At 37.5% G+C, this 22,491-nt stretch overlaps 1 protein-coding gene across 6 annotated transcripts in view; it reads left to right on the top strand.

Annotated features, from left to right (window-relative positions):
• WDR25 (WD repeat domain 25) overlaps window positions 1–22,491 on the top strand; it is a 104,676-nt gene that overhangs the window by 40,143 nt on the left and 42,042 nt on the right. For 4 of the 6 annotated variants that reach the window (XM_051769579.1, XM_051769578.1, XM_051769581.1 and 1 more), the window contains exons 4-6: window positions 4,944–5,074; window positions 19,835–20,005; window positions 22,187–22,327. In XM_051769579.1, the coding sequence (XP_051625539.1) occupies window positions 4,944–5,074; window positions 19,835–20,005; window positions 22,187–22,327 (443 nt within the window). The remainder of the gene's footprint in view (window positions 1–4,943; window positions 5,075–19,834; window positions 20,006–22,186; window positions 22,328–22,491) is intronic. The other 2 variants (XM_051769583.1, XM_051769582.1) reach the window with 1 other exon arrangement.

Raw genomic sequence — 22,491 nt, 5'->3', positions numbered from 1 at the left:
TTTATAACTATTTTATTTTTGGAATGTATGTTTTATTCATCAGTGGATTTTTCATTAGTCACAAATGAATTGGTATAATAGCATAGGCAGAACATTGGCTGGGTTGTTACTATTTGCATATTGTAGATACTTTTCATTTCTTTAATATTATGACAGAGGGAATGTTCCAAGAAATTTTGGCACATTTCCTACGTTACCAAATGCTGCAGTTGTATTTTAGTTCGTGAACTGAGCTTGATTTCAACTATCATTTCCGCAGAGTTATAATGGGAGAGAGAGTTTCTTAATGGAACATTTTGTACCTCCAAGAGGATGGTTCTAATTTTCTTTTCTATATATTTTTTTCTATTCTAATTTGGTAGTCCTATAGATATAGCAATGTAATTGTATTTTTCACGTAGGAGTTTTAGTTCTCATACCTAAACATTACTTCAGGAGAGCTGTGACTTTCTTCTGTTCCTCCCTTTCTCTCGCACTACTATTTAGATAGTATGTTTTAAAATGCAGTAAGGTTTAATATGATACCTCAGAAGAAAGCCCAGTTGATTGATATTTTTTTGTTTGCTAATTTGTTTTATTTTTTTCTTCTTTTGAGTGCATGCAAGCACCCTTGATACGAGGTCAGATGTTTCCCCCAAGATTCAGCAGTTTTATGAAATATGTTGAATATAGTTTAGAGGTCACTCTCCAGCTAGGAGATATCAGCATTTTGCTTTTTATACTCACTGATATGAAGTCTTTGCAAAAAGAAGAGAGAAAAGTATTTATTTTGGGGACATTTTAAAGATTAAAAGATAAAACGATTTATTATTTCAAGCATCTTTGCATGCTGTGAACTTGTGAATATGTAGGGGAAAAAATTAGGAAAAACATGTAGTTAATATAACTTTGATTCTTGAAAAAATAATAAAGCCATTTGTGAGCACATCAAGACAGTGAATGGAGATGTAACAGCCAGCACTGATTTGCTGAGAACAAATTATATCTAATCAATCTAATGTTTTTTCTTACTATTGTGCATGAGAGAGACTGTGACTGTAATGAAATTTTTTTGTATATATTGTCTTATGTCTTTTTGTAAACACAGTAGGGAAATCCGTTCTGCTTAGCAAGATTACTCTCGTGTCCTCATAAGTCTCAGACTTCACTTTTCCTCACAGATTAGAGTAAGAAAGTAAATGTTTTTGGGTTATGCAGGTAGGTGTGTGAACCTGAGGACCACTAAAAACAGGTACAGAAGCATCCTGTGCTTGGTAACTGTGCTGATGTTCTGTGAAAAATTCACAATGTTAAATAGCCTTTAAAACATCTGATTTCACAGTTGAGCAGTTTCACAGTAGGCTGCTACATAAAAATGCAGAAACAAACATTCAGTGTATTTTTAAGATTTTTTTCCATCCTGTGTATGTGCGTGGTGAGCCTTTAGTGCATGAAGAATTGAATTAAAGCCTTTAAAGACTGTAAAACACACTGCAAAAATATAGGATATATTGTTACTGAAATTAAAGATTGAGAGGAAAATTTGCTTTCTGCTTTGGAATAACAGCCTCTTGTACAAGAAAATGATATGTGGTATGGATTTTCCTTCAATTAGCCAAAGAGATTTTCAGAAGACATAATTTTCTAGGCTATGAGTTGGTTGAATCTTTGTAATGCTGCCTATAGGAATGAAAATGTGATAAATATATACACAATAAGGGTATATACAATCTTGCTGAATTACACCTTTGTTATGGATAAGGGAGTCTTCTGCTCAAAGGCCACCTTTTGCAGTATATAAAATAAGGCCCCCCAAAGTTGAATATTTGATGTTAATAAACTGAATAATTGTAAAAAAAAATACATAACTGTAAATAACCATTTTCAGAAAGGTGTAGGAGGATCTCTAGCAAACACTGTAGCTGGATTTCCTAAGGTGCAGGGATAGTTCCATCATAACAGGGAAAGCAGCAAATTCTGCTCATAGTAGTATAACACACTAAATAAAATTTGTACAGAAAAGGGCTAAGAGTTGAACCCATTCTTTCAAATTACTGAATGGCATGAGCTAATTTGCTCCGTCATCATCTGCAGTGATCTGTTCCACCTCTCGGATATTTTTCCTAAATTTCTGAAGTTCTGCAAGTGTATTGTGCTTAAATTTTAAATCTGGCAATAGGAGGGTTTCCTTTCCCTAATGTTGTGATCCTCCCCTTTTGAGTATGTTTACTGCTGCTTAGCTCATCTACATTCCAGTCTTGCTTCTCTTCTGTGACATGGCAGTAAAATGAAATTAATGTATACATCTAATAATGTCAAACTCTTCAGAACCCTGTACTCAGTTTCCAAAAAGAGATATTTGATTGAATTTCACTTTGGGGAGTGAGAGGACAAGAGAGAGAGTTGTATTTCAAAGTACTAATTGGAGAGCCTGAGTGTGTAAGATTAATGATTAATATCTGCATTAAATGGTAAGGTAGCAGCTTAAAATAGGAAAAAGGAGGACATAAAGAGTATAGAGGTGAATAAGATTCTAGTTGTTTGCATTTATTTTATTTATTATTACACTGTAATGTAGAATTCATAACACTGAGATCATTATATTTTAATAATATTAGTGACTGTCGCTGAGAGCTTTGGGATAAATGACAACCTCTAGAAGACAAGAAAAGGGCAAATACAGTGCCCATTTCTCTTTAAAACAGAGTGAGACAGAGTAGGAAATAGGAGCATTTTAGTTTCTGGAGAAAGTATCAGGTGAATGATTGAATTATTTGGAAGCAACTGGGGAAAAGTTGACTAATGACAAATTATGTTAAATCAATCTTTCTGTGGAAAAGGTAGCAGCTTATAGTTAGTAGATGAAATGCATCTTGAATTTAATGCACATCTTTTTGGTTGGTTTTCTTGTGTCTTAGGCTGGAGAACATGAATACACATTATAGAAAAAGCAATTTTCAGAAGTCTTGTGTAGGTAAAAACAAAGTAAAGGCAGTGTTTGTCAAAAGGTTAAAAGATGAGTTCCACTGGATCAGTTATGTATGCGTCTAATGCCGTTTGGACAACACACTTTGTGGAGAACAGTGGTCACTTGATGTGTCCTTTATTAAGTTGTGTGACAGGATTAGTACAGATAGGCTGCATTTATGCTTATTTCTGGCTGTAGTCCCATCGAAAACTTGTTGATTATACTCCTGGAGTTTTTATTAAGCTGGGAACTAGTAGGAACCAAATTCCTTTGGGAGCAAAATGCTATTAAACTGACTAGTGAGCCTCCATGGGGAAATTCAGTATTTTCTCAAGTGCTGTGGATGAGAGTGGCTTTTCTAAAGCCCCCACAAATGACACCTCATAGTGGTGTACATGAGAGCAATATCTTGTTGTTTCTATAACTGATGATTTTAATACTTTCTTCTTTCCCTGTGGAGTCTTTTTTTTCCCCTTTAGCTGTTGGGTAACTGAAAGCTCCCATGGCAAGAGATGGTCACTGTTAGATATGACTTGTTGAGAGAACCTCTGCTGCCCTTATGACTTCTTTTCTCATTTTGGGGAAGAAACTTATGGACTAAATGAAGTGTTTCACTTAGTAGTGACAGAGCAACTCTTTAGATCTTGCATGGGCAATCAGTGGAGAATCATTTTTTTAAAGGACAAAAATCTCCTACAAATACCAGTACTCACATACAAAAACACTCACCTCTGCCTTGCCGCTGTTAGCTTGATGAGCACATGAGATGAAGTAAAATCTTTATCTTCTCATCTTTAAACTGAATAAATAAATAATTTGACAAGTTTTAGCCTCTTGACTGCGTAAACTGAGTTCTGCAGATGGAGAAAATGGAACTGGTGATAAAGTAAAATAAATTGACCCCAGATCATGAAATAAGCATAAAAAATCTATATGAATGATTTTCAGTATTGTACACCTAACAGTAAGTATTTACATCTGTCAGTAATGTTTTTAGCTGAAAGTATTTTCTGTTGTTTAAGAAAGCCTATTTTAAGACACCCATCACTTGCAAAAAATGTTGATTAAAGTATATTTTGAGAAGCTTTTGTCATAGTATTTTAAAGGATTTTTTCTTTTTTTTTTTTTACTTCTGTACCTCATGTGGCTTAAAGCAGTAACTTTATTTAATGTAGATCTTTAAATGTGATATGTAGAATATAAATCACAGTTGATATTGTGAAAATGAGCAGATATATTTATCTTGGTCCCTGCTGCCGTTCCAAAAATTTATTTCAGTGAGTGTACATTAATATAATGAATTTGTTAGGATGAAAGGAAGCAGTGGACTGTGGAAAAGTTCTATAAAATAACCTAGCCGAATTCTACTGCCTTCAAAAGTGTTGACAATCCATTTGATACCAACCACAGGATCCTGTGGAGATTAGTGTACACAATTAAATGTTGCGAACAGTGTATCCATGGGAACAGCCTTCATATGATGGTATGCAAATTATTTCCTACTTTCGTGATGAAGTTTCAGTCCTACCTTTACACAAAGATAAGTAAACAACTCAAGAATTGTAATATAGATTGAGATGTGGTATTCTGTACAGGCAATGTTTTGTTCTAGTTATTTTTGTCTCACTGAAACAAAGACTGTCATCTCTGTAAGGAAACATTCAGCCATTGGATTTGTAGATTTATTCCTGCATGTTGTCTGAACTGGGACCTTGGTGGAACTCCTCTCCTTAGTGTGGGAAACCACTCGTTCTCTCCTTTCAGTAGGAAGCAGTCAGTGGTGCAGAGGCCCATAAGCAAGAGCCGTCTCATGTGGACAAAAATTAGTGAGTTGTCTTCTATTATCATTAAGTTAGAGTAGCCCCAGATACTTGAAATGTGTTAATATAAGCATGTTCACCTTTGACAACCTTGATAACTTTCAAACTAAATCGAAATGAATAACATATTTCATTTTCTGCTCAAATTTTAATCTCCGCTTTTCACTTTATTTTAGGGAAGCAGATATTTAGCAGCAAAACAGAGTTTAGGATCAGTGCGCTCAAGTTTCACCCTACAGAGTCAAATATTTTCCTTTGTGGAGGGTTCAGCCCAGAAGTTAAAGCTTGGGATATAAGGACTTCTAAGGTAAAGGAAATCTTTTTTCTGTTTTAGAATGTTTCCTAGTCTGTGTGTGCTGTGTTTTACTAAGCTGCTAGATGTACTGTAATGTAATATTATTCTGAAGTATTTTGGGTTTGCCATTGATTGCATTCCTATTTGTTGATGTGAACCTCTGTAATGTTTTTTTAGTGCTAAGAGGAATATTGTACACAAAAATACTATTTTTTTCTGTCTGTAGATATAAGAAATCTAATTGAATTAAACAAAGCCAATAGCTCACTTCAGGATTGTGAAAGGCAGTTGTGTACTAGGAAGCAGTAGAGATAACTTGCTCTTCAAGCTGTTGCATGTGGGTCAGGATGTGTGTTTCTGTGCCTTGTGTGTAGAAGCCTGGAGTACTTTTTGCATTCATGAAGGGCCACAGTGCTGTGTATAGCCTCTGCTTTTACTTTATCATGAACTGTGAAGAACAGTGTGCTCCCAGCTGCCATTCAGAGCTCAGGGAAGACCAGAACTGTACTCTGCCAGGGGGAAGCGTAAGGTAAACTGACATCCTCAGGCATGGAACAGTTCAGAGAGAAGCAGTGACTGCAAAGTGAGTAGTTCCTTGTTTTCCTTTGAATTTGTATGTGGGTGGAACCTACTCATTGTAGTTAGCCATCTGTTTGCTCTTGAGGATGGCGGAAGGGATCTGAAAAAGATAAGATAGTGTATCAATAGTGCTTTCCTGTGGCACCAGACAAGGTATCAAACAGTATTTTATTCCAAGTAATGAAGACAATAAATGTGTTTGTCTCCTAAAGCAGCTCTTTCCTTTCAGATTTTAAATTCTGATGGTGCCTCAACTCAACCACAACCAAAGTGTCAACTGATATGTCTGGCAAACCTAATTGTAATTCACATCTGCATAAACATAGATTCACAAAATGTTTCCTTGTGGACAGGAGCAGGTATGGAACAGCTCCTGCTTTTCAACCTGGACAGAGGCTGCAAAGCAGCACACACATCCCAGGCTTTGATTGCCAAATATTGTCAACCACCTTAGCCTGATGTTCTGCTGAATGTGCCTCCTACAGAAATATATGCGTCTCTGTGGTGCAGTACTGGAGTTGGCTGATTGACAAAGGGTGGTTTGACTGTATTGGAAAGTTTTCTTGGTGAAACTGTTCCTGAAAACTGGCAGTAGAGAGGAAACACGTGTCCTTCACCAATGAACGGTGTAACTGGAACAGGGAGATGGCAAGTAGAGAGGTGTAGACATAGTTTACATGAGGCATTATACCAGCAAGGAGCAGACAAATGTGTTGAGATGGAGGGTCAGTAGCAGATGGATGTGCAATTTGTGAGGTACTGGCCTTTGTAAAAGGCATTGTAAGGCAGCAAAGGAGCAAGGCCATATTGATAAACTGTAGACTTTAACAGCTAACCCATTCATATCTTCTGTAGTTCTGACTACCAGTAGCCTGGTTTGAGATGATGTTTTGACATAGTCATCATCATGGCTAGGCTTCGTGAACGAAGATTTGGGAAGGGCTCTACCCACGTTTGTTACAAACACGCTGGTGGCTAAAAAGGCCAATATGAGATAGACATGTCCGGTTGCAAAAGGCGCAACAGAAAGACTCCTTAGGTGGTATATTCTGCAAGACACAATTCTTTCTGCGTTGTCTTTTCTCCTCAAGAGTGATCCTGCGTGCTTTCTCAAAAGCATCAGCAGCGTTAAAGATAGCGTGTCTCCAGACCGCCCGATTGGAGGCCAGCGTAGACCAGTTATGTTTACGTTTAGCCCTGTAAGGCCATCCATCCAAGAGAAGGTTACTCTAATTAAACCTATGTCCTGAGGACCTCACTACCACCGTCCAAGCTCGCTCAACCCTGGCAGATGAACCTTGGGATTAAAGGGTGGGTTCAGTTCTGCGCAGACTGCATCTCACCTGAAAAATCCACTGCGCAGGCTCGAAGGTTTTCTACCCACATTTGCAAAGCCTGTAGCCACGGGCGAAGGTCGAAATGGCAGGTGAAAGGTGCTCTGGAAGCCGCAGACCCAACCCTGCATGCAGGCGGTTCAGGGCATTGGTCATTAGAGACTGACTGGAGATGACAGTCTCGTTCGGCAGCATCCTGAATGACCAAGCAGGCTTTTTCAAGGAGAACACTGCTTGCTCCACTCGGAGAGGGGCCTAGGAAAGGAGGCCTAACCAAAGCTCATCTCCCCCTTCACCCGGTTGGTTAACCGCAGGCCAACGGGCATCTTCTTCCAATGCGGTCGCACAAAGATCAAAAGACAAAGGCCCACACTTACCTCCAAAGGTGTACCTAAATTAACTCTAGCATGTTGGAACATCAGAACCATGCTTGATTCTGTGGATAGCGGACGTCCTGAGCATTGCTCTATCTTAATTGCCCACGAACTATCACATCTCAACATCGACATTGCTGCTCTCAGTGAAATCCGTCTTCACGAGGAAGGCAGCCTTAGAGAACATGGTACCAGTTACACACTCTTTTGGTCAGGTAAACCCAGAACCAAAAGGCATCTTTCAGGAGTTGGCTTCACAATCAAAAACTCTATTGTTCCTAAACTCGAAAAACTGCCAACAGGTCACTCTGACCACATTATCTCCCTACGCTTTCCACTACACAACAAGCAACATGTTGTCCTCTTTAGTATATATATCCCAACTCTCCAAGCTGACCCTGCTGAAAAAGATAAATTTTACACCGACGTGCGCCGCCTTACTCAAAAGGTTTCTGCAGATGATAAGATCATTATCCTTGGTGATTTCAATGCCAGAGTAGGAAAGAACTTTTGATATAGTAACTTTTGTGTAAACTACATATCTGTCAAAATTGCAGAGGAAAACTGCAGTTTTCGGTATGTTACCACTGCACAGGTTTAAGAAACAATAGTTATGCTTGGGATCACCTTTGTGTGGGTTGCAGGGGATGACATAAACTGTAGGTGTCTGTATGCATAGCCAGTAGTGAACACTTCAGGTGAAAACATCAGTGATTCATTTCCAGAGGACAAACAAAACCAGTAAAAATCATTTATGTCTATGTAGAAGGAGAACCTGAATACTTAGCATTTTATTAATTTGATTATACATTAAGTCTAAAACATCTCTCATGTTTTCTACTAGTTAGGGAGTGTATTATCTTTATGTTATTTAAACAGTATTTTATTGTATCTTTGTGCTTTACTGCCCAACTTTGTCTTTTTTTGACCCCTTGCTTGAGGGCCTGTGTGTGATGTCTTTTTCAAATGGGTACAGTGGTGTATTTCTGTTTTCATGGGCCATTCCCTTTTCACTTTTAATACCTTTGCCAAAGTAGATGGTAGTTGTGATTGTTGTATTATGAATGTTTCTCTTTGAGTGACAGTACTGCTGTTATGTGCAGTATGTCACAACATTGCATGCTGTGGCATCCTTTGATCCCATTTTACAACGTGATTTCTCAAAAGGAAGTGTGTTCCATGCCCAGGATGGTATATACAGCAAAAAGGAGACTAGCAGAATAATGTGTTTGTGTCTTTATGACTGACCATATGCCCATCTTTGCAATGCTGAAGATCCAGGTCTCCTTGAAGAGCTGTTGATCCCTGGGAATTGCACAGTGTTTGTACCTGCAGGACACTCCAACGCTTAGAAATATTATGTGTAACTGTAACTGTATTTCTGTGAGCTGATGCTAATGAAGAGACAAGGGAAACATCCCAATGTTATTACTACCAAATAATTTACTTTTTGAGAGAGTAAAGAAGTGAATGAATATGTATTCTGACCAGTAAAATAGGAAAAGTTTTAGACCGGGTAAAACAAAAATGCCAGCCTGTTTCTTTTGTCTAGGTCCTGTACTGGGCTCTCTCTGGAAGTTTTAGAAATTATAACCTACTTTGTTCATTAGGAAACAATTATATTTTTTTAGAACTTCACCACTTGGAAAACTAGCCAATTAAGTAGTGCATGAGGAATATTAATTTTAACAACCAGCAGTGTCTAATCACCTTAGAAACTGGAAGACTTGGTAACAGATATTGATCCTTTTTTTAGATGTTTTATATGTTTGCTCATTTAAAAACCATAAATTTTTATGTACTGTGATTGTCTAAAGCAGCAGTGTGGTTCACTCTCTTACTCTGAAACATTTCTAAAAGGGGGAGAGAGCTTCTATTATCCTTTTATTACTTTTTATCCCTCCATCTAAGGTAGCTGTAGCTCAGTGATAGACTGTTAGTCACCTAGACTTGTATTGGTTTTAAAATTTGAAGAACTCTGTGTGTGTACTGAGTGGATGTGGAAGGTCATAGATGAGTGGAGAAAAGGGGTAAAATATCAAACTCCTATCTGATTTTTTATGGCTGCTTGTTGCAGAGTGGTGAGTATCACCTATACATCATTGCTGCAAAATAATGTAGTTACATTTCAAACTCTCAGCCATAGAACCCTACGTTGGTTAGACATGAATTATCAGCATCATCAGTATGTCCCATCTGCTTCTCCCTAGTGTGGGGACTTCAATGAGTTTTTCAGGTGTTCCTGCTTTCAGCTTGTATTGTTATCTTTATTCACATATCTTTTCTATCTTACACTGTTATAGCCATAGTTAAGACAAGATAGTGTCCTGGCCAATATTTTGAAATTTATCCTGTCCCAACAAGTACAATTTGCTCTTAACTGAAATAGATGTCTGAAGCTTCTTACCACTTTGTTTCAGTTTTGATGCAAACAACCTTTATATCTTTCAAGTGCTTTCATCCTAATTCATAACAAGATTTTCCTGTTTTGCCTGTTCTTTCAAGTGTGTTAACCTGTCATTCAGCTTGGAATGATGTGTGGGTGAACTAATGATTCTTTTTGTTCCCATCATCATACTCTTGATAGCCTTTTCAGGCTTTGCAGCATCTTTTATCAATAGAGTGAGTGCCCTAAATCAGGAATCTGAATCTTGTTACTCATTGCACATTGAAAACTCAATTTCAGTATTGGCTGATAATTCAATTTCAGGGGTCATTCTTTAGGTTTTACTCCTGTGTTTTAGCATGTCTTAAAATTAACTCTGAGGCAAAATGATAATTGTATATCAGGAAATAAGTGGATTTTTCGTAGAAATTCAGAGCAGAACATTAAGCATCACAGATGTAGAATGAGAAATAGTAAAAATGTTATCCAATTATACATACATGCAGTAGTTTAAATGGGCTTCTTTACGCTAGTGTGCCACGCTGGTGCTTTCGTCTTATGGAAAATGACATAGAATAGCTGATAGTGATATTTTTTAAAATTAGTACTTCTGACCAGGGCCATAAATTTATGAGCATAAATTACTGATATTTGTTAATCACTTGAATGTGGTACAAAAATTGGATTTCCAAGTCCCAGAGAAAATTTATCAAGGTAGGTTCGAGGCAGCCTTTCAGCTACTAAAATGTTGAGAAATTTTAGGACAGCTAATAGCATCCCTGCTTTACACAATGCAAACCTTGGTGACTTGTGTAAATTAATCTTTTCAATTCAGTTTGACAGCTCACTCCTGATACAAGGGGAGTGAGCGAGTGGCTGCATGGTACTTAGTTGCTGGCTGGGTTTAAACCACCACAGAAATGCACGTTAGGCTATTAATCAGAGAGGCAGATATAAAAGAAAAAGGAGGAATATTGAAAGATACTTATTGCTATCCTTGTTCTGTTGAGCAAATAGGCAAAGTGGTTTCAAATGTAGCATTGGGTATTAAGCAAGACAAAGAATGAAAGAACAATAAGGGAGTTTAAATCTTTAAGATAAAGCTAAGCAATATACTTCAGAGAAATGAATGGATGGAACAGCTTGTTAACTGCTTAGTGAAATGTAAAGTATACAGGCATCTCACAATTACAGGGACAAGTAGTCAAAGCCTGAAAAAAAGAAGAATAAAAGAGGCAGATGAATAGCCTGTAGAGATTTATTATAGTGGTATTTTTGTTTGTGTTAAACCCAGTTTTGTCTCTCTGGTGAAGAGATTATTCTGGAGATCTTATATTGCTGTATAACAGATTGATTGAATTTCTGAAACATTTGGAGAATGTTTATAGAGACTTTATGAAAAGACCAGAAAACTTGGAAGTGAGCTGCTATGTTTAAAAAAAAAAAGAATCTGCAGTGTAAACCAAGGAGAGAGCATCATATTAAACAGCCCCCATGGGATCTTTGGACCTTGGAGCTGAACCTAGATGAACCTTGTAAAATGCCCTGTAAAAAGAAAGGTGCAATAACCCTGAGACCTTAAAGTAGGTATGTATTTTAGAAGTATTTCCTTTCTCTGAGCTGTGGAAGAATTTCTTAAGATGTTTAGCACAAGCCAGCACAGTAACCCTTCATTTTGGCTGATCTACATTAGTTTTTCAGACAGCATACAATATATATTCCAACCACTTATTCTACCTGAAATTTTAATATGCCTTGAGATACCGAAGAGAACAAAGGGTTGAGATTTGTGTCCTTTAGCTCAGCAATAAGGACCTTATTGTGTTCACTAAAGGAAATATGACTACAGATAATTTTTTTTGCTTTTTAATTTAGGTTTCTAAGCTTACACAGATGTACTATCAGAGCAAGACTACAACGGTGGCTGTCTTATACTGATAATACTTCTAAAGGAGATAAAGTTCCTTATATCATGAGTGAATAGTCAAACTGAATTGAAACAATTTATTTACATGTGTCAGCAAGGCTTGTATAGTGTAGAGCAAGGATGCTGTTAGCTCTGCTGAAAGGACATACAGCACTCAAGGCTCACATCTGAATGTTCTCATTTAAATTTTCTAAATGTATCCATATAATTATTTTTTGAGTTTTGCATATTTTACCTTTTATTTACATTTTGCTTTGATAAAACTCTTAACATTTTTTAAGCATTCAAGAACTGGTTCTTTATCATGTGCATACAGAAATGTTTCTGGATTCTATTAAAAACAGGGGAATAATTTACTCAACTGATGGATATACTTTGTTTCTGACCTCATCTGTTGATGTTCATGTGTTCTGTGTCACAAACCAATGAGGTCTCTTGGAGCTTTGGCAAGAGTTTTTCTGCTATTACTGTCAGAACAGCAAGTGCTGATGAAGCACCATGTAGTACTCTAGAGAGGGAATAAGTGGAAGGTGGCAGGGCTGTGGCTCTGATCCTTAAGCAATATTTGAAGCTCTTAGACATCCATAAATGCAAATCCACCACTTATGTTAAACAAGGAGGAAAAGAGAGCAAGGGCATCAGGTAGTGGAGACCCAGTAATATGACCTGACAGCCATAGAAGGAAAAGGCTTCGAAGGAAAGATTATTTACAAATATAAGAATAAATGACATTTAAAAAAATTATAGGAGTTAAGGTTGACTGTGTGAAGCTTACTTGATGTCACATTATGATGTTGGACTTTGATAGAAAAACTAGAGAAGCTGGAGAAGGCAGGGACTAACCTGGGAACTGTGTAAGGAGAAAACTGGCTAAAGAGGAGATCTCAAGAAAAGAAATTGTCTGGGAGGAAGTTAATGAAGTGCTTCAGGCATGGCTCTAAATGGAGACAATGTTTATTATTTTATTTTTGGAAAATGTTTGTTACAGAAAGTGTTGTGTTAGCAAAATCAGTATAAACAAAAATAGAGCATTATGACTTATTAAAAATGGAAAGAGTACAAAGGAATAGAAAGGTTCAACCTTTTGGGATTAATAACAAAATTTTGTCAGGACATAAGGAAAGTTTGAAAAAAGATGCATATAAAGCTAAGGCAAATTTAAGGAAAAGGTAAATTTGAAGATTTACACAGAATTTTCCATTTTTGAAATTGAGGTCTTATAAGATATAGAACAAATTAACTAGAAAAAATAATGGAAGCTGTTCTTTCAAGCTTTTAAAATTACTCTTGAAATGAACTGCAAAGTTTTATTATTAAGAGAGGTCAAGGCAGAGTAACAACAGTTTCCCTCTCACTACCCCCCATCTTGGTTTATTACTCTGAACATTGTTTAGCTATAAAATTGTAGCTACCATCTACAGCTTTATGCTTAAAAAGAAAAATATTAAAGAGATGCTTTTTGTGTTGTTGAGCTGTTTCTCCACACTTGAGTTTATAAAGAAATAAGCCTAAGCCATTAAAGCACAGTTAAAAAAATTAATAGAGTACAAGTGTACTGCATTTGTTTCCTTGGAAACATTCTATTGCAATTTCTTTCAGATGAGATGCAGTTATTTTATGTTGTATTTAGGAGACCCTAATGAATTTGTCTCTGGATAGCATATAAATATGAAAAAAGGCTGTAGCAATTGGTGGAGCTACTTGCACTTCTGGTTTCTATAGAAACAGCCAATACATTGTCATGTACTGGTGGTATTAGGAAGAACAAGGTAATTAAAATAAGATGATTTATGCAGTGCTTTAGAAAACTAAAGTTATTCTTCTCAGAGAAATCCTTTCTGAATCCATGAGCAAAAAGTTCAAAGAAGTATGGTGGGGGTATATTTTTACTTGCGTAATAGCATTTTTTTTTAGATTTTTAACATTCAGGGGTCCTTTCTGAACATGAAGGCACATTTTCTGTGTCTGTAGCAGGTAGGTGAGCAGTCCTGCTGTGTTTATTTGGAAGCTTTTTGTGGTGGTATTGCAGATCAGAATCGTAGACCTGCCTGTGCGTACCATCACTCCTGGAGAGACTGAAATGAGCCAGAACGAAACATGCCCCCTTTTGGGGTGGGAGTATTCAAGTGAGAAGCTGTCAGGGAAGAGCTGTTCTGGTTTCAGCCCGTTTCTGGACACATTTTACACCCCCAGCAGTGACCAATATGCTTTTGAAAAACAAGAAACTTATTTATCGCAATTCCCAGCAATGGTTATCCAGGCGTTTCTAACTTACATTTCGAGGGCCTCCTGCCTCTTTGTCTTTCATGGATCCCTTTGAGTTTTCATGCTGTGGAATGGGTTGTTCTTGATCTTTTTACATCTTCAACTTCCTGTAGCAAGGAATTCAGCTTAAATATGTAGCGTTTGAAGAAGCATCTCATTCTGTGTGTTTTGAAGCTGCCTTCTGCTTGTTTGCAGTCCAGAGTCTTACAATGGAAGAAACCACTCACCTGCTCCATACTGCTCAGAATTAGTTTCTGATTCTTTCAAATCCCCCTCAATCATCTCATTTCTGTACTAAAAATTCCTTGATTTTGCCCTAAAGGGTCTGTGAGTTCCTCACAGAAAAGCCATTCTGTATCTTCCTGTGTCTTTCTTATATGTGGATTTCACTTCTTGTCCTATTTGAGATGGGAAAATAATTTTAAATAAAAAAATCTGATGGAAAATTAATTTTTTCCCCCTAATAAACAGTTGACGCCTTCTATCACAAGATTCTTGTGCCTTCTCAAGCAATCTGAAATTGACTTTAAAAAACCAAAAGTGTACATTGTTCATATCTAAAGTCTTAGAGATCAATACCAGAGTAAGGTCAAACACTTCATCTTAATCAGACTCTCTTTCCTTTTAATGATTCTCAAGACCCCTTGATAATCTTGAACTGTGTCCCTGAAAACAGAGCAGTTACAAAGAGAAAAAAAGTATTTTTTTTCAACTGGATAAAGACAAATACAGCAGTCTTCTACTAAAACACTTCAAGAGGGCATAAGACTGTAGTATGCTTGATCTTCTTGCCTATGATATTATCATATGTTTTGTTTAAAATTGTCATTATCGTTTTCAGATGGGGGTCAGAGGCATAAATTAGATTTGTCATGTGGTTATGGTTTTGTTGTGAACACATACCTAAAATGCAAATAGCCCTCTACCTCAGACTTTACTCTCTAGATAGATTGATGTAAATGACTTGCACTGCAATAGTTAAAAAAGCTTCTATCTTGTGCAAAAATAACCTTTCTTTTAAGTTAAAATGTACTTTTCATTACTGGTAGTGGTGTAGTACTGTTTCACAGAAGAAACTTAAATGAGTCCCACACTGCATTAATTACTCAACATTCCAGTGGGAAAAGGCAGTTCCAAGCCAAAATATGTGATCTAAAAAGATAGGATGAGAAGTGGAAGAAAAGATATGCCCAGTTTTACAGATTGGAAGCCATGACACTGACTGATTAAGGATTTTTTTAATGACCAGCCAGATTGCCTGTAGTCCTGCTAGATTTGTTTTGAGACCTCATCTACTGTTGCCCAGGACAAGGACTATAAAAAACCCCACATTTCTTTCTCATCACTGGCATAAAACTTGAGTGGCTTTTTGAAAAGTGCAGTGCACATAGATTACAGGTGACCAGCACAGAGCTGGGACAAAGAACAGCTTCTGAATTGCTTGTGTGGAGGCTTTGAGATTTCTTGACAAACCAAATACTAGGCATTGCATGTGCTTTATTGCAGAGAAGTATTATAGAACACTCCTCTGAAATATATACCTTGAATTCAGCATCACAGCATGCTTTCCAAATCACCAGGACCATAAGAATCTGTTTGAAGCTGATTTAATTTGCTTAAATTACCTCTCTTGTCGAATGCCTGCAGCCATGAACTCTTGCCTTAGTGAAGAAGCTTTGTTATTACGTTGGATCGTGTTGACACCAGAAACTATTAGTCCTTCCTTTGAAATGAATTCTTTTATGTCCAGAAAATGCTTAGATTGAAGAAGTGGACTGTGGTTTTCCAGTGCTTATGGGTGATAAATCTGCAAATAGAAAAATAGGAGAAGGTGTTATTAACAAACTTAACCCAGCAGGGTAGGCCAACTGATGCTTTCCCCAAATAAGTTCCTCAGGCATGTCATGAATTAATTGTCTAAGGTAGAATAAAGCAGGTTTAATTATGAATACTTTTCTGAGTAGGGATGTTGCAATTAGTTATTTTTGAAAGATGTCTTTATGGGGCAATTTAAATACTATGTATATCTTATTCCCGACTGCTATTCAAAGTGTTAGTTTGCTGTTCTCCAAGTCAGTTCTTACTGTGTGGTTTGAAGAGTGAACAGCGTGGTTTTTCTCAGGTATGTATCAAACATATAGAAAAAAAAGGTCTTTTGTAGTAATTTTTATAAAGGCAGTTTCCTGTTGCAAAGCTAAGATACACAGGTAATTTTGTTATATCTAACAAATAACAGACAAGAAAATATTATTTAATGATTTCTAGTGAAAATGTTGAAATTGATAGTGGCAGTTTCTGTAAGAGCCCAACAGGTTTTCAGCAAAAATTAAAAATAGGTGCACAACCTCACAGTATCTTCTTGTTCCTTACTGAAAGATGTCTGTTGCTCCAAAGACTTAAAAATAAGTCTAAAACCTAAACCTTTAACAATACTGGACACAGTGCATGTGTACCCACATGTGTACCACCGTGGATATGCATATGTACCCACATTTCACAAGTTTGGGGGTTTTTTTAGGTGATAAAGACCAAACAGTAAGTCTGTGATTTTCTTCTTTAAAATAGGAAGATATTAAAGAATCACTGCCATGAATCACCGTTTGGAACTTTGTTGTCATTTATTGCTCTGTATTGTCGTTCTTCATTTCCCAGCACTAATTGGCCTTTGCTTCTGTCTCTGTGTCTGTTTCTGCACACTTGTGCTGCTCTGCACTCTGGTTTTCCGACTCTCTGATTGGGACTTGTTGCTTCTCTGAAGGTCTCTGCTGCTCAGTAGTTGCCTCCTCAGTCTGTCAGGACTGTGTCCACTCCTCTCAATTTAACTTTATTCTTCTCCTGCAGTCCCTACAGCTCTCAGGTTTCTGTATGGTTTTCCATTTCTCGTTCCAGACAGCTATTTTTTTTTCATTTTTGCTCCTGCAAAATAGCTTAATTTTCTACTTTACTAATGAACTATGGACTTCCTTTTATAACTCTGTGAAGAAATATCTATGCATGGTGATTTCTCCATAGAGAAAGTGGAGGCTATAAATATGGAAATATCCCTTTTGGCTTTACAAAGTTTAATTGCTTTGTATATTATGCGGATTCTGAGGCTGAAAAATCTGATGAGAGGAAGTAACACATTTGTCTATTCACTATCTTAAAAATGCAGGCAGATTGCTGAGAAGTATGCCAGTTTTTTGAGTTTGCAGGTTTACGTCTTGTTGCTGTTATTACAGGCTGTGTAGGGTGCTTGCATGGCTGAGGTTCGTCACCAAATGCAAACATCATGTTTTTAAACTGTGCATTTCTCAAAGCCTGTGAAAAGCAGTTGGAGCAGGTGCTGGTGCCACCCTTGTACATGCTGAGATCACAGGAATGAGAGCTGGAAGGGACCTCAGGAGATGAACCAGTAAATCGCTACCCTAAAGCAGGATCAGCTAGTTCTGAACATTTCCCAACAGTCACAGGATTTTTAGCTTGAGGCAATAAATCAAGAAGTTCTCATGCTGTGTTTGATACTTTAAATGATTTTTCTTTTATTGGTGAAAGTATAAAACGGAGGTGTAATCCATGATATTTTACTGTGATGCCTGAAAATTGTTTGGTTGGTTGTTGTTTTTTTTTTTTTTTTTAAATGTATGTGCTTATGGTGTCTGCAAAAGGTCTGGGCCCTGAAGTCAGTAGTTCCTGGCAATATTAGGGGTGTAAGGTAGGCAAACTGAAATGCCTCACAAAGTTAGGAGTCAGTATAATGCTTCAAGTGCATACTTTCTCTGCTCTGTTGGTTTTTCTAGTGACATTAGAAGAAGGACTAACCCCTGAACACCCCGTCAGAAGTGCAGGCTGCTATGTTTTAGCTATCTTTGAGAGAGAGAGAGATTTAGATATTAATAACTAGGAGTCTTCCAGTGTCCTAGTTTCAAGGATCACCATATTCAGAGAGATGGTGTGCTTTGATCTGGCCACTTGCCTTGAAGTTTTTCTTCACTAGAGGCAAATGAGAAAAAAAAGAAAGCAAAAGTATTGATTTGCAAAATTCTAATTAGACAACATAGATACAAAATTTCATGAAGGAAGATGGAAAGAAAGGAAATTCAAATTGTTCATGTATTCCTTAGAATAGTTCAAAATATGTCTTAATTTTAAGATCCATCTTACAGGCTGTTAAAATATTCAGAATCCTGTGGCTGAGAAGCCATTTCTGCATGGATCTAACCCACTTTTTGTGTACAGTCAGAATCTCTCCAGGAGTAGCTTGTACCCATTACCCTTCCTCTTTTCCATGTAACTCTTTGTAAAAAGGGGGTCTCCATCATCTATGTAGCCACTCTTTAAATACTGGAACATGGTTATAGGGTCTCTTTTAAGCCTTCTTCTCTCAAGGCTGAACAAGCCTGGTTCAACCAGCATCCAGTTGGCTTTCTTTGCTGCAGCTCCATACTGTTCACTCATGTTGAGCTTGTTGTCCATGAGGACCCCCAGATCCCTTTCCACAGAGCTGCTGCCCAGCCAGGTAGATCACAGTATGTGCTGCACTCCTGGATTATATTTTCCCATGTGCAAGACCTTACATTTGTCCTTGTTGCACTTCATAAGGCTCTTGTTAGCCCACTCTTCCAGCCTATCCAGGTCTTCCTGCAGGGTGGCTCTCCCTTCTGAAGTGTCCACTTCCCCACTCAGTTTGGTATCGTTGGCAAACTATGTCAGGGTACACTTGATCCCATCTTCCAGATCACTTCCGAAGATAATAAACAGCACTGAGCCCAATATCAATCCCTGAGGGACCTTACTTGTGGCAGGTTATGAGTTTGAAAGGACCAATTTAGCACCATTCTCTAGGTGCTACCTGCCAGCCAGGGCCTCGCCCACATTGGCCTAGACCACAAAAACATAAATTTCTCTAGGAGGAGACAGTGGGAAACTGTATCGAAATCCTTGGAGAAATGCAGGTAGTCAATGTCCACTGCTCACTCCACATCAGCTGAGCAGGTTACTTTGTTGTCGAGCAGGATTTGCCTTCGGTGAATTCTTGCTGGCTTTTCCAGTCATGTTTTTCATTTTGACTTCACACCACCTTGGAGATGCCACTTCCTATATTGATGCAGAGGAATTCGATAGGGCTCCCACAAACATGGAGCATGACTCCTCCTTCTCTTCTTCCCCACCTCTCTTTATCAAACAGCCTATAGCCACCCATTGTGATCCTTCAGTTGTGTGATTTGTCTCACCATGTTTCAGTTATTCCCATTATATCATAACTTTCTGTCTGTGCACAGAGCTCCAGTTCCTCCTGGTTGTTCCCAGGCTGTGTGCGTTGCTAAACATACACTTGAGGTGGCTGGTGTTCTGGTTCTCATCTTGGGAGGCAGCTAAGGGACATTTGTTGCTGCTCTGGTTGGCCTGGCTTATTCCCCAGCTGATTGCAATGGTGTGTGTAGCATTACCACTTTGGACTCCCCGATTGCCCTGAGTTCTTCAGTTTAAAGCCCAGCTCACCAAGTTGGCCAGTTTGCTGCCAAAGATTCTTTTTCCTCTTCTAGGGAATCAAGAAGAATTCATAATATAAAAGGGACCTTGTGTAGACCCAGCTCCAGAACTTTGTGTTGTCTAGAGCTCTTTCTGGATCTAACTGTTATTCCTTGGTAATTTACAACAGAACCTTATGTATATATAAATATAATATATAAATTGTACAAACTGATGCTTTTTAAAAATCTCATTTTATTTTCCTGTATGTTGACTCTTTATATACATTGACCGAGCTATTTAATACACTAGTACTTCAACATTTTAAATTGCGTTACTTTTTAATATTTAAAAATAATATATAATTTAATGGAGATAGTTATTAATACAAAGACGGAAAACATAGGTTATAATGTTCTAATCTGTCAAAAAATAACAAAGCCTTTTATCCACTAGGTGTTAAGAGTGTACAAAGCTGCAGTACAACAGACTTTGGATATACTCTTTCTCCCTGAAGGAAGAGAGTTTCTTACAAGCACAGATGCAGTAAGCCGAGACTCAGCTGATCGTACCATCATTGCATGGGATTTCCAAAGTGCTGCAAAAATCTCCAACCAGATTTTTCATGTAAGATTAACAACTAGTATTGTTAAGGTCATGTTTTAGTATTTCATGCTTGTCAGTGTAGTAAAAAAAACCTTTTGATTTTCAATAAGATCATCATATGATGTATAAGATGCTCTTCGTGTAAGTTGATGACTTGCTTTATTTTCACATGTAGCACTTAATTGTTCTTAAAAAATGACCTTGAAGACTGAGAGATCTCCTCGTGTTTAAAATATTTGCATTTCAATGTTAATTCACTGACATCCGAGCTATATTTAGGCAAGGACTCTGCAGTGTCATTCTAGTTTGCCAGCGGTGCATGGCAGGAGTTGCTATAGTGCCACATTTCTTTTCCCACACTTTTTCATACATTTTTCATCAGCTGCACTGAGGGCTATTGAGAAGTTGAGTTTAATATTCACATAGTAATAGCAACCTGATACCTGCATACAGATACCTAGTACAGCATAATCACAGGGGCAAAATTTGCGTTTATCAGTGCAGGTGCAGTGTTTCTCTCAGTCATCTATCCAAGCAAGACATTTAATGGACTAAATTGTCTAGAAAGACTAACGGCTTCAAAGGAGATTACCAAGGAAGTTAATAGATAATTTCAACTCCCTGGGTCTTTTTTGAAAACCCAGGTCTAATATGCTATGTAATATAATATGATTGGATTGTATATAGATGCTTTTTGGCTAAAATGAACAGTTCTCTGCTGAGAAAGACATATAGCTGATAATTTAATGGGATTGTTTAATGTTTAATTTCCATAGTTATGTCTTTGTCTTTGGATCTATCAACATCTTCAATAGACAATCGGTAGAAAAAAAATCCAACTGTGAATATATAAATTACAGACCAGACAGGTTCAGCATCAAGGAGCAACAAATAAATAAACAATCTGCCCCCGCCCCTTCTCATGACTACAGCGTCTCTGAAAGGGACTTCTCACCTACACTCCCTTTTCTGCACTGTGAATAAACAAAACTTGTAATGATTTTGCACGCTCTGCTTCACTTTTCTGAATTTTACTTTTGAAACCTTCTCCCACCTTCGAGGTGGGAGAAAACCCCTCATCTCTCCAAACAGAGTAGATCCCAACTTGATCTATTGCTTGTGTGCATTAACAAATGAATAGTTAAGAGCTCTAAAATAATCCATTACTACAGCATCCCCAGCATAACAGCACAGTGCTCCTGCAGATTGCATTGTGCTTTCTGATCCCATACTGTTAGACCCAGCTTCTTCCTGGAAACACATGCAGTGCATTGTGCCCAATACCTTATGGTACCCAGAACTTCCTTCCCAGTCCTTCACTTCCAAATCACACTACAAAACCAGTCTGATGTTCTTCCTGCTCTACCATATAGCCCATGGTGTCCTGGTGTTCTTCACATGCAGATACATCCCACTTAATTTGTATTCATGGTATCAAAATTCAGCACTGTATCTTTAGGTTAGGCTGAAAACTAGAAGAGGTTTGGACCTAGTGGAAGCCTTGTGAGAGCAGTTGATTTCTGATGGAGTCCCCATGCAGAATTCTGGAAGTAATCTTGATTCAGTCTTAAATAGGAACTCTAGAGTAAAACCAAGTTTTAATTAATTACTGCAGATATTTATGGATTTACAGCCAGCAGCAGCCTACATCACTGTCATAAGGAGGCTAATAATGATCCTTTTTATTCTTTTTTTTATAAGAGTGAGGTGAAGAAATGTGTCTCTTTCAATGAGATAGTTTCTGTTCCTGTCAGTGTGGCCAGAACTGAGAGGATGGAGGATTTGAGAACTGTACAAAGTAGCATGGAAAGCACAGTATAACTGTGGAGGAAGGGATGTGGGAGAAGAGGATTCACTTTCATGTTCAAACTTTGGTTTTCCTTGGCAGGAAGAGGATGATTGAGAACCATCTGGTTGAAATTATCTTTCTTCAGTTGTTCTGCAGTATAATTATGGTTTAGAGAGATATGGGATTTTGGTCAATATGTAGGAAATTGAGGTAGAGATTTGATTTAGTATTTGTCTTGATGTAAGACTTTCAGTGGTTTGTAATGAGTTAAGTAACTTTATATAATGTATGCTATGGAAAGGACTTATGTATAATTTGCCTTTTATGGGCTCAAATATATCAAAAGATAACTTGAATCATTTGAGCAAATCTTTTGTTTCATACAACAAAACTTTCTTTAAAATTATTTTCAGGAGCGTTACACTTGCCCAAGTCTGTCTCTGCACCCAAAAGAGTCTGTGTTTGTTGCTCAGACAAATGGAAACTACATGGCTTTGTTTTCTGCGCAGCGACCATACCGGATCAACAAAAAGAAAAGATATGAAGGACATAAGGTATCCTTCTTCACCAGGAACTCAGTATCCAAGTTTAAAAGAAAGATAGATAGCAAAGTACCTCTACTTCTTAATATATCTGCTAATAGTGTTTTATTATAAATCAGTGATAGATATTAATTGGCTTCATTTACTTTCCTCTGTGCCAGTGTACTTTGAATCAT

Source organism: Manacus candei, unplaced genomic scaffold, assembly GCF_025592945.1.
Source record: "Manacus candei isolate 608988 ecotype Guabito, Panama unplaced genomic scaffold, ASM2559294v1 h1tg000109l, whole genome shotgun sequence".
NCBI classification, from domain to species: Eukaryota; Metazoa; Chordata; class Aves; order Passeriformes; family Pipridae; genus Manacus; species Manacus candei.
The sequence above is the reverse complement of the archived record's forward strand: the minus strand, read 5'-3'. Positions and strand labels throughout refer to the sequence as shown.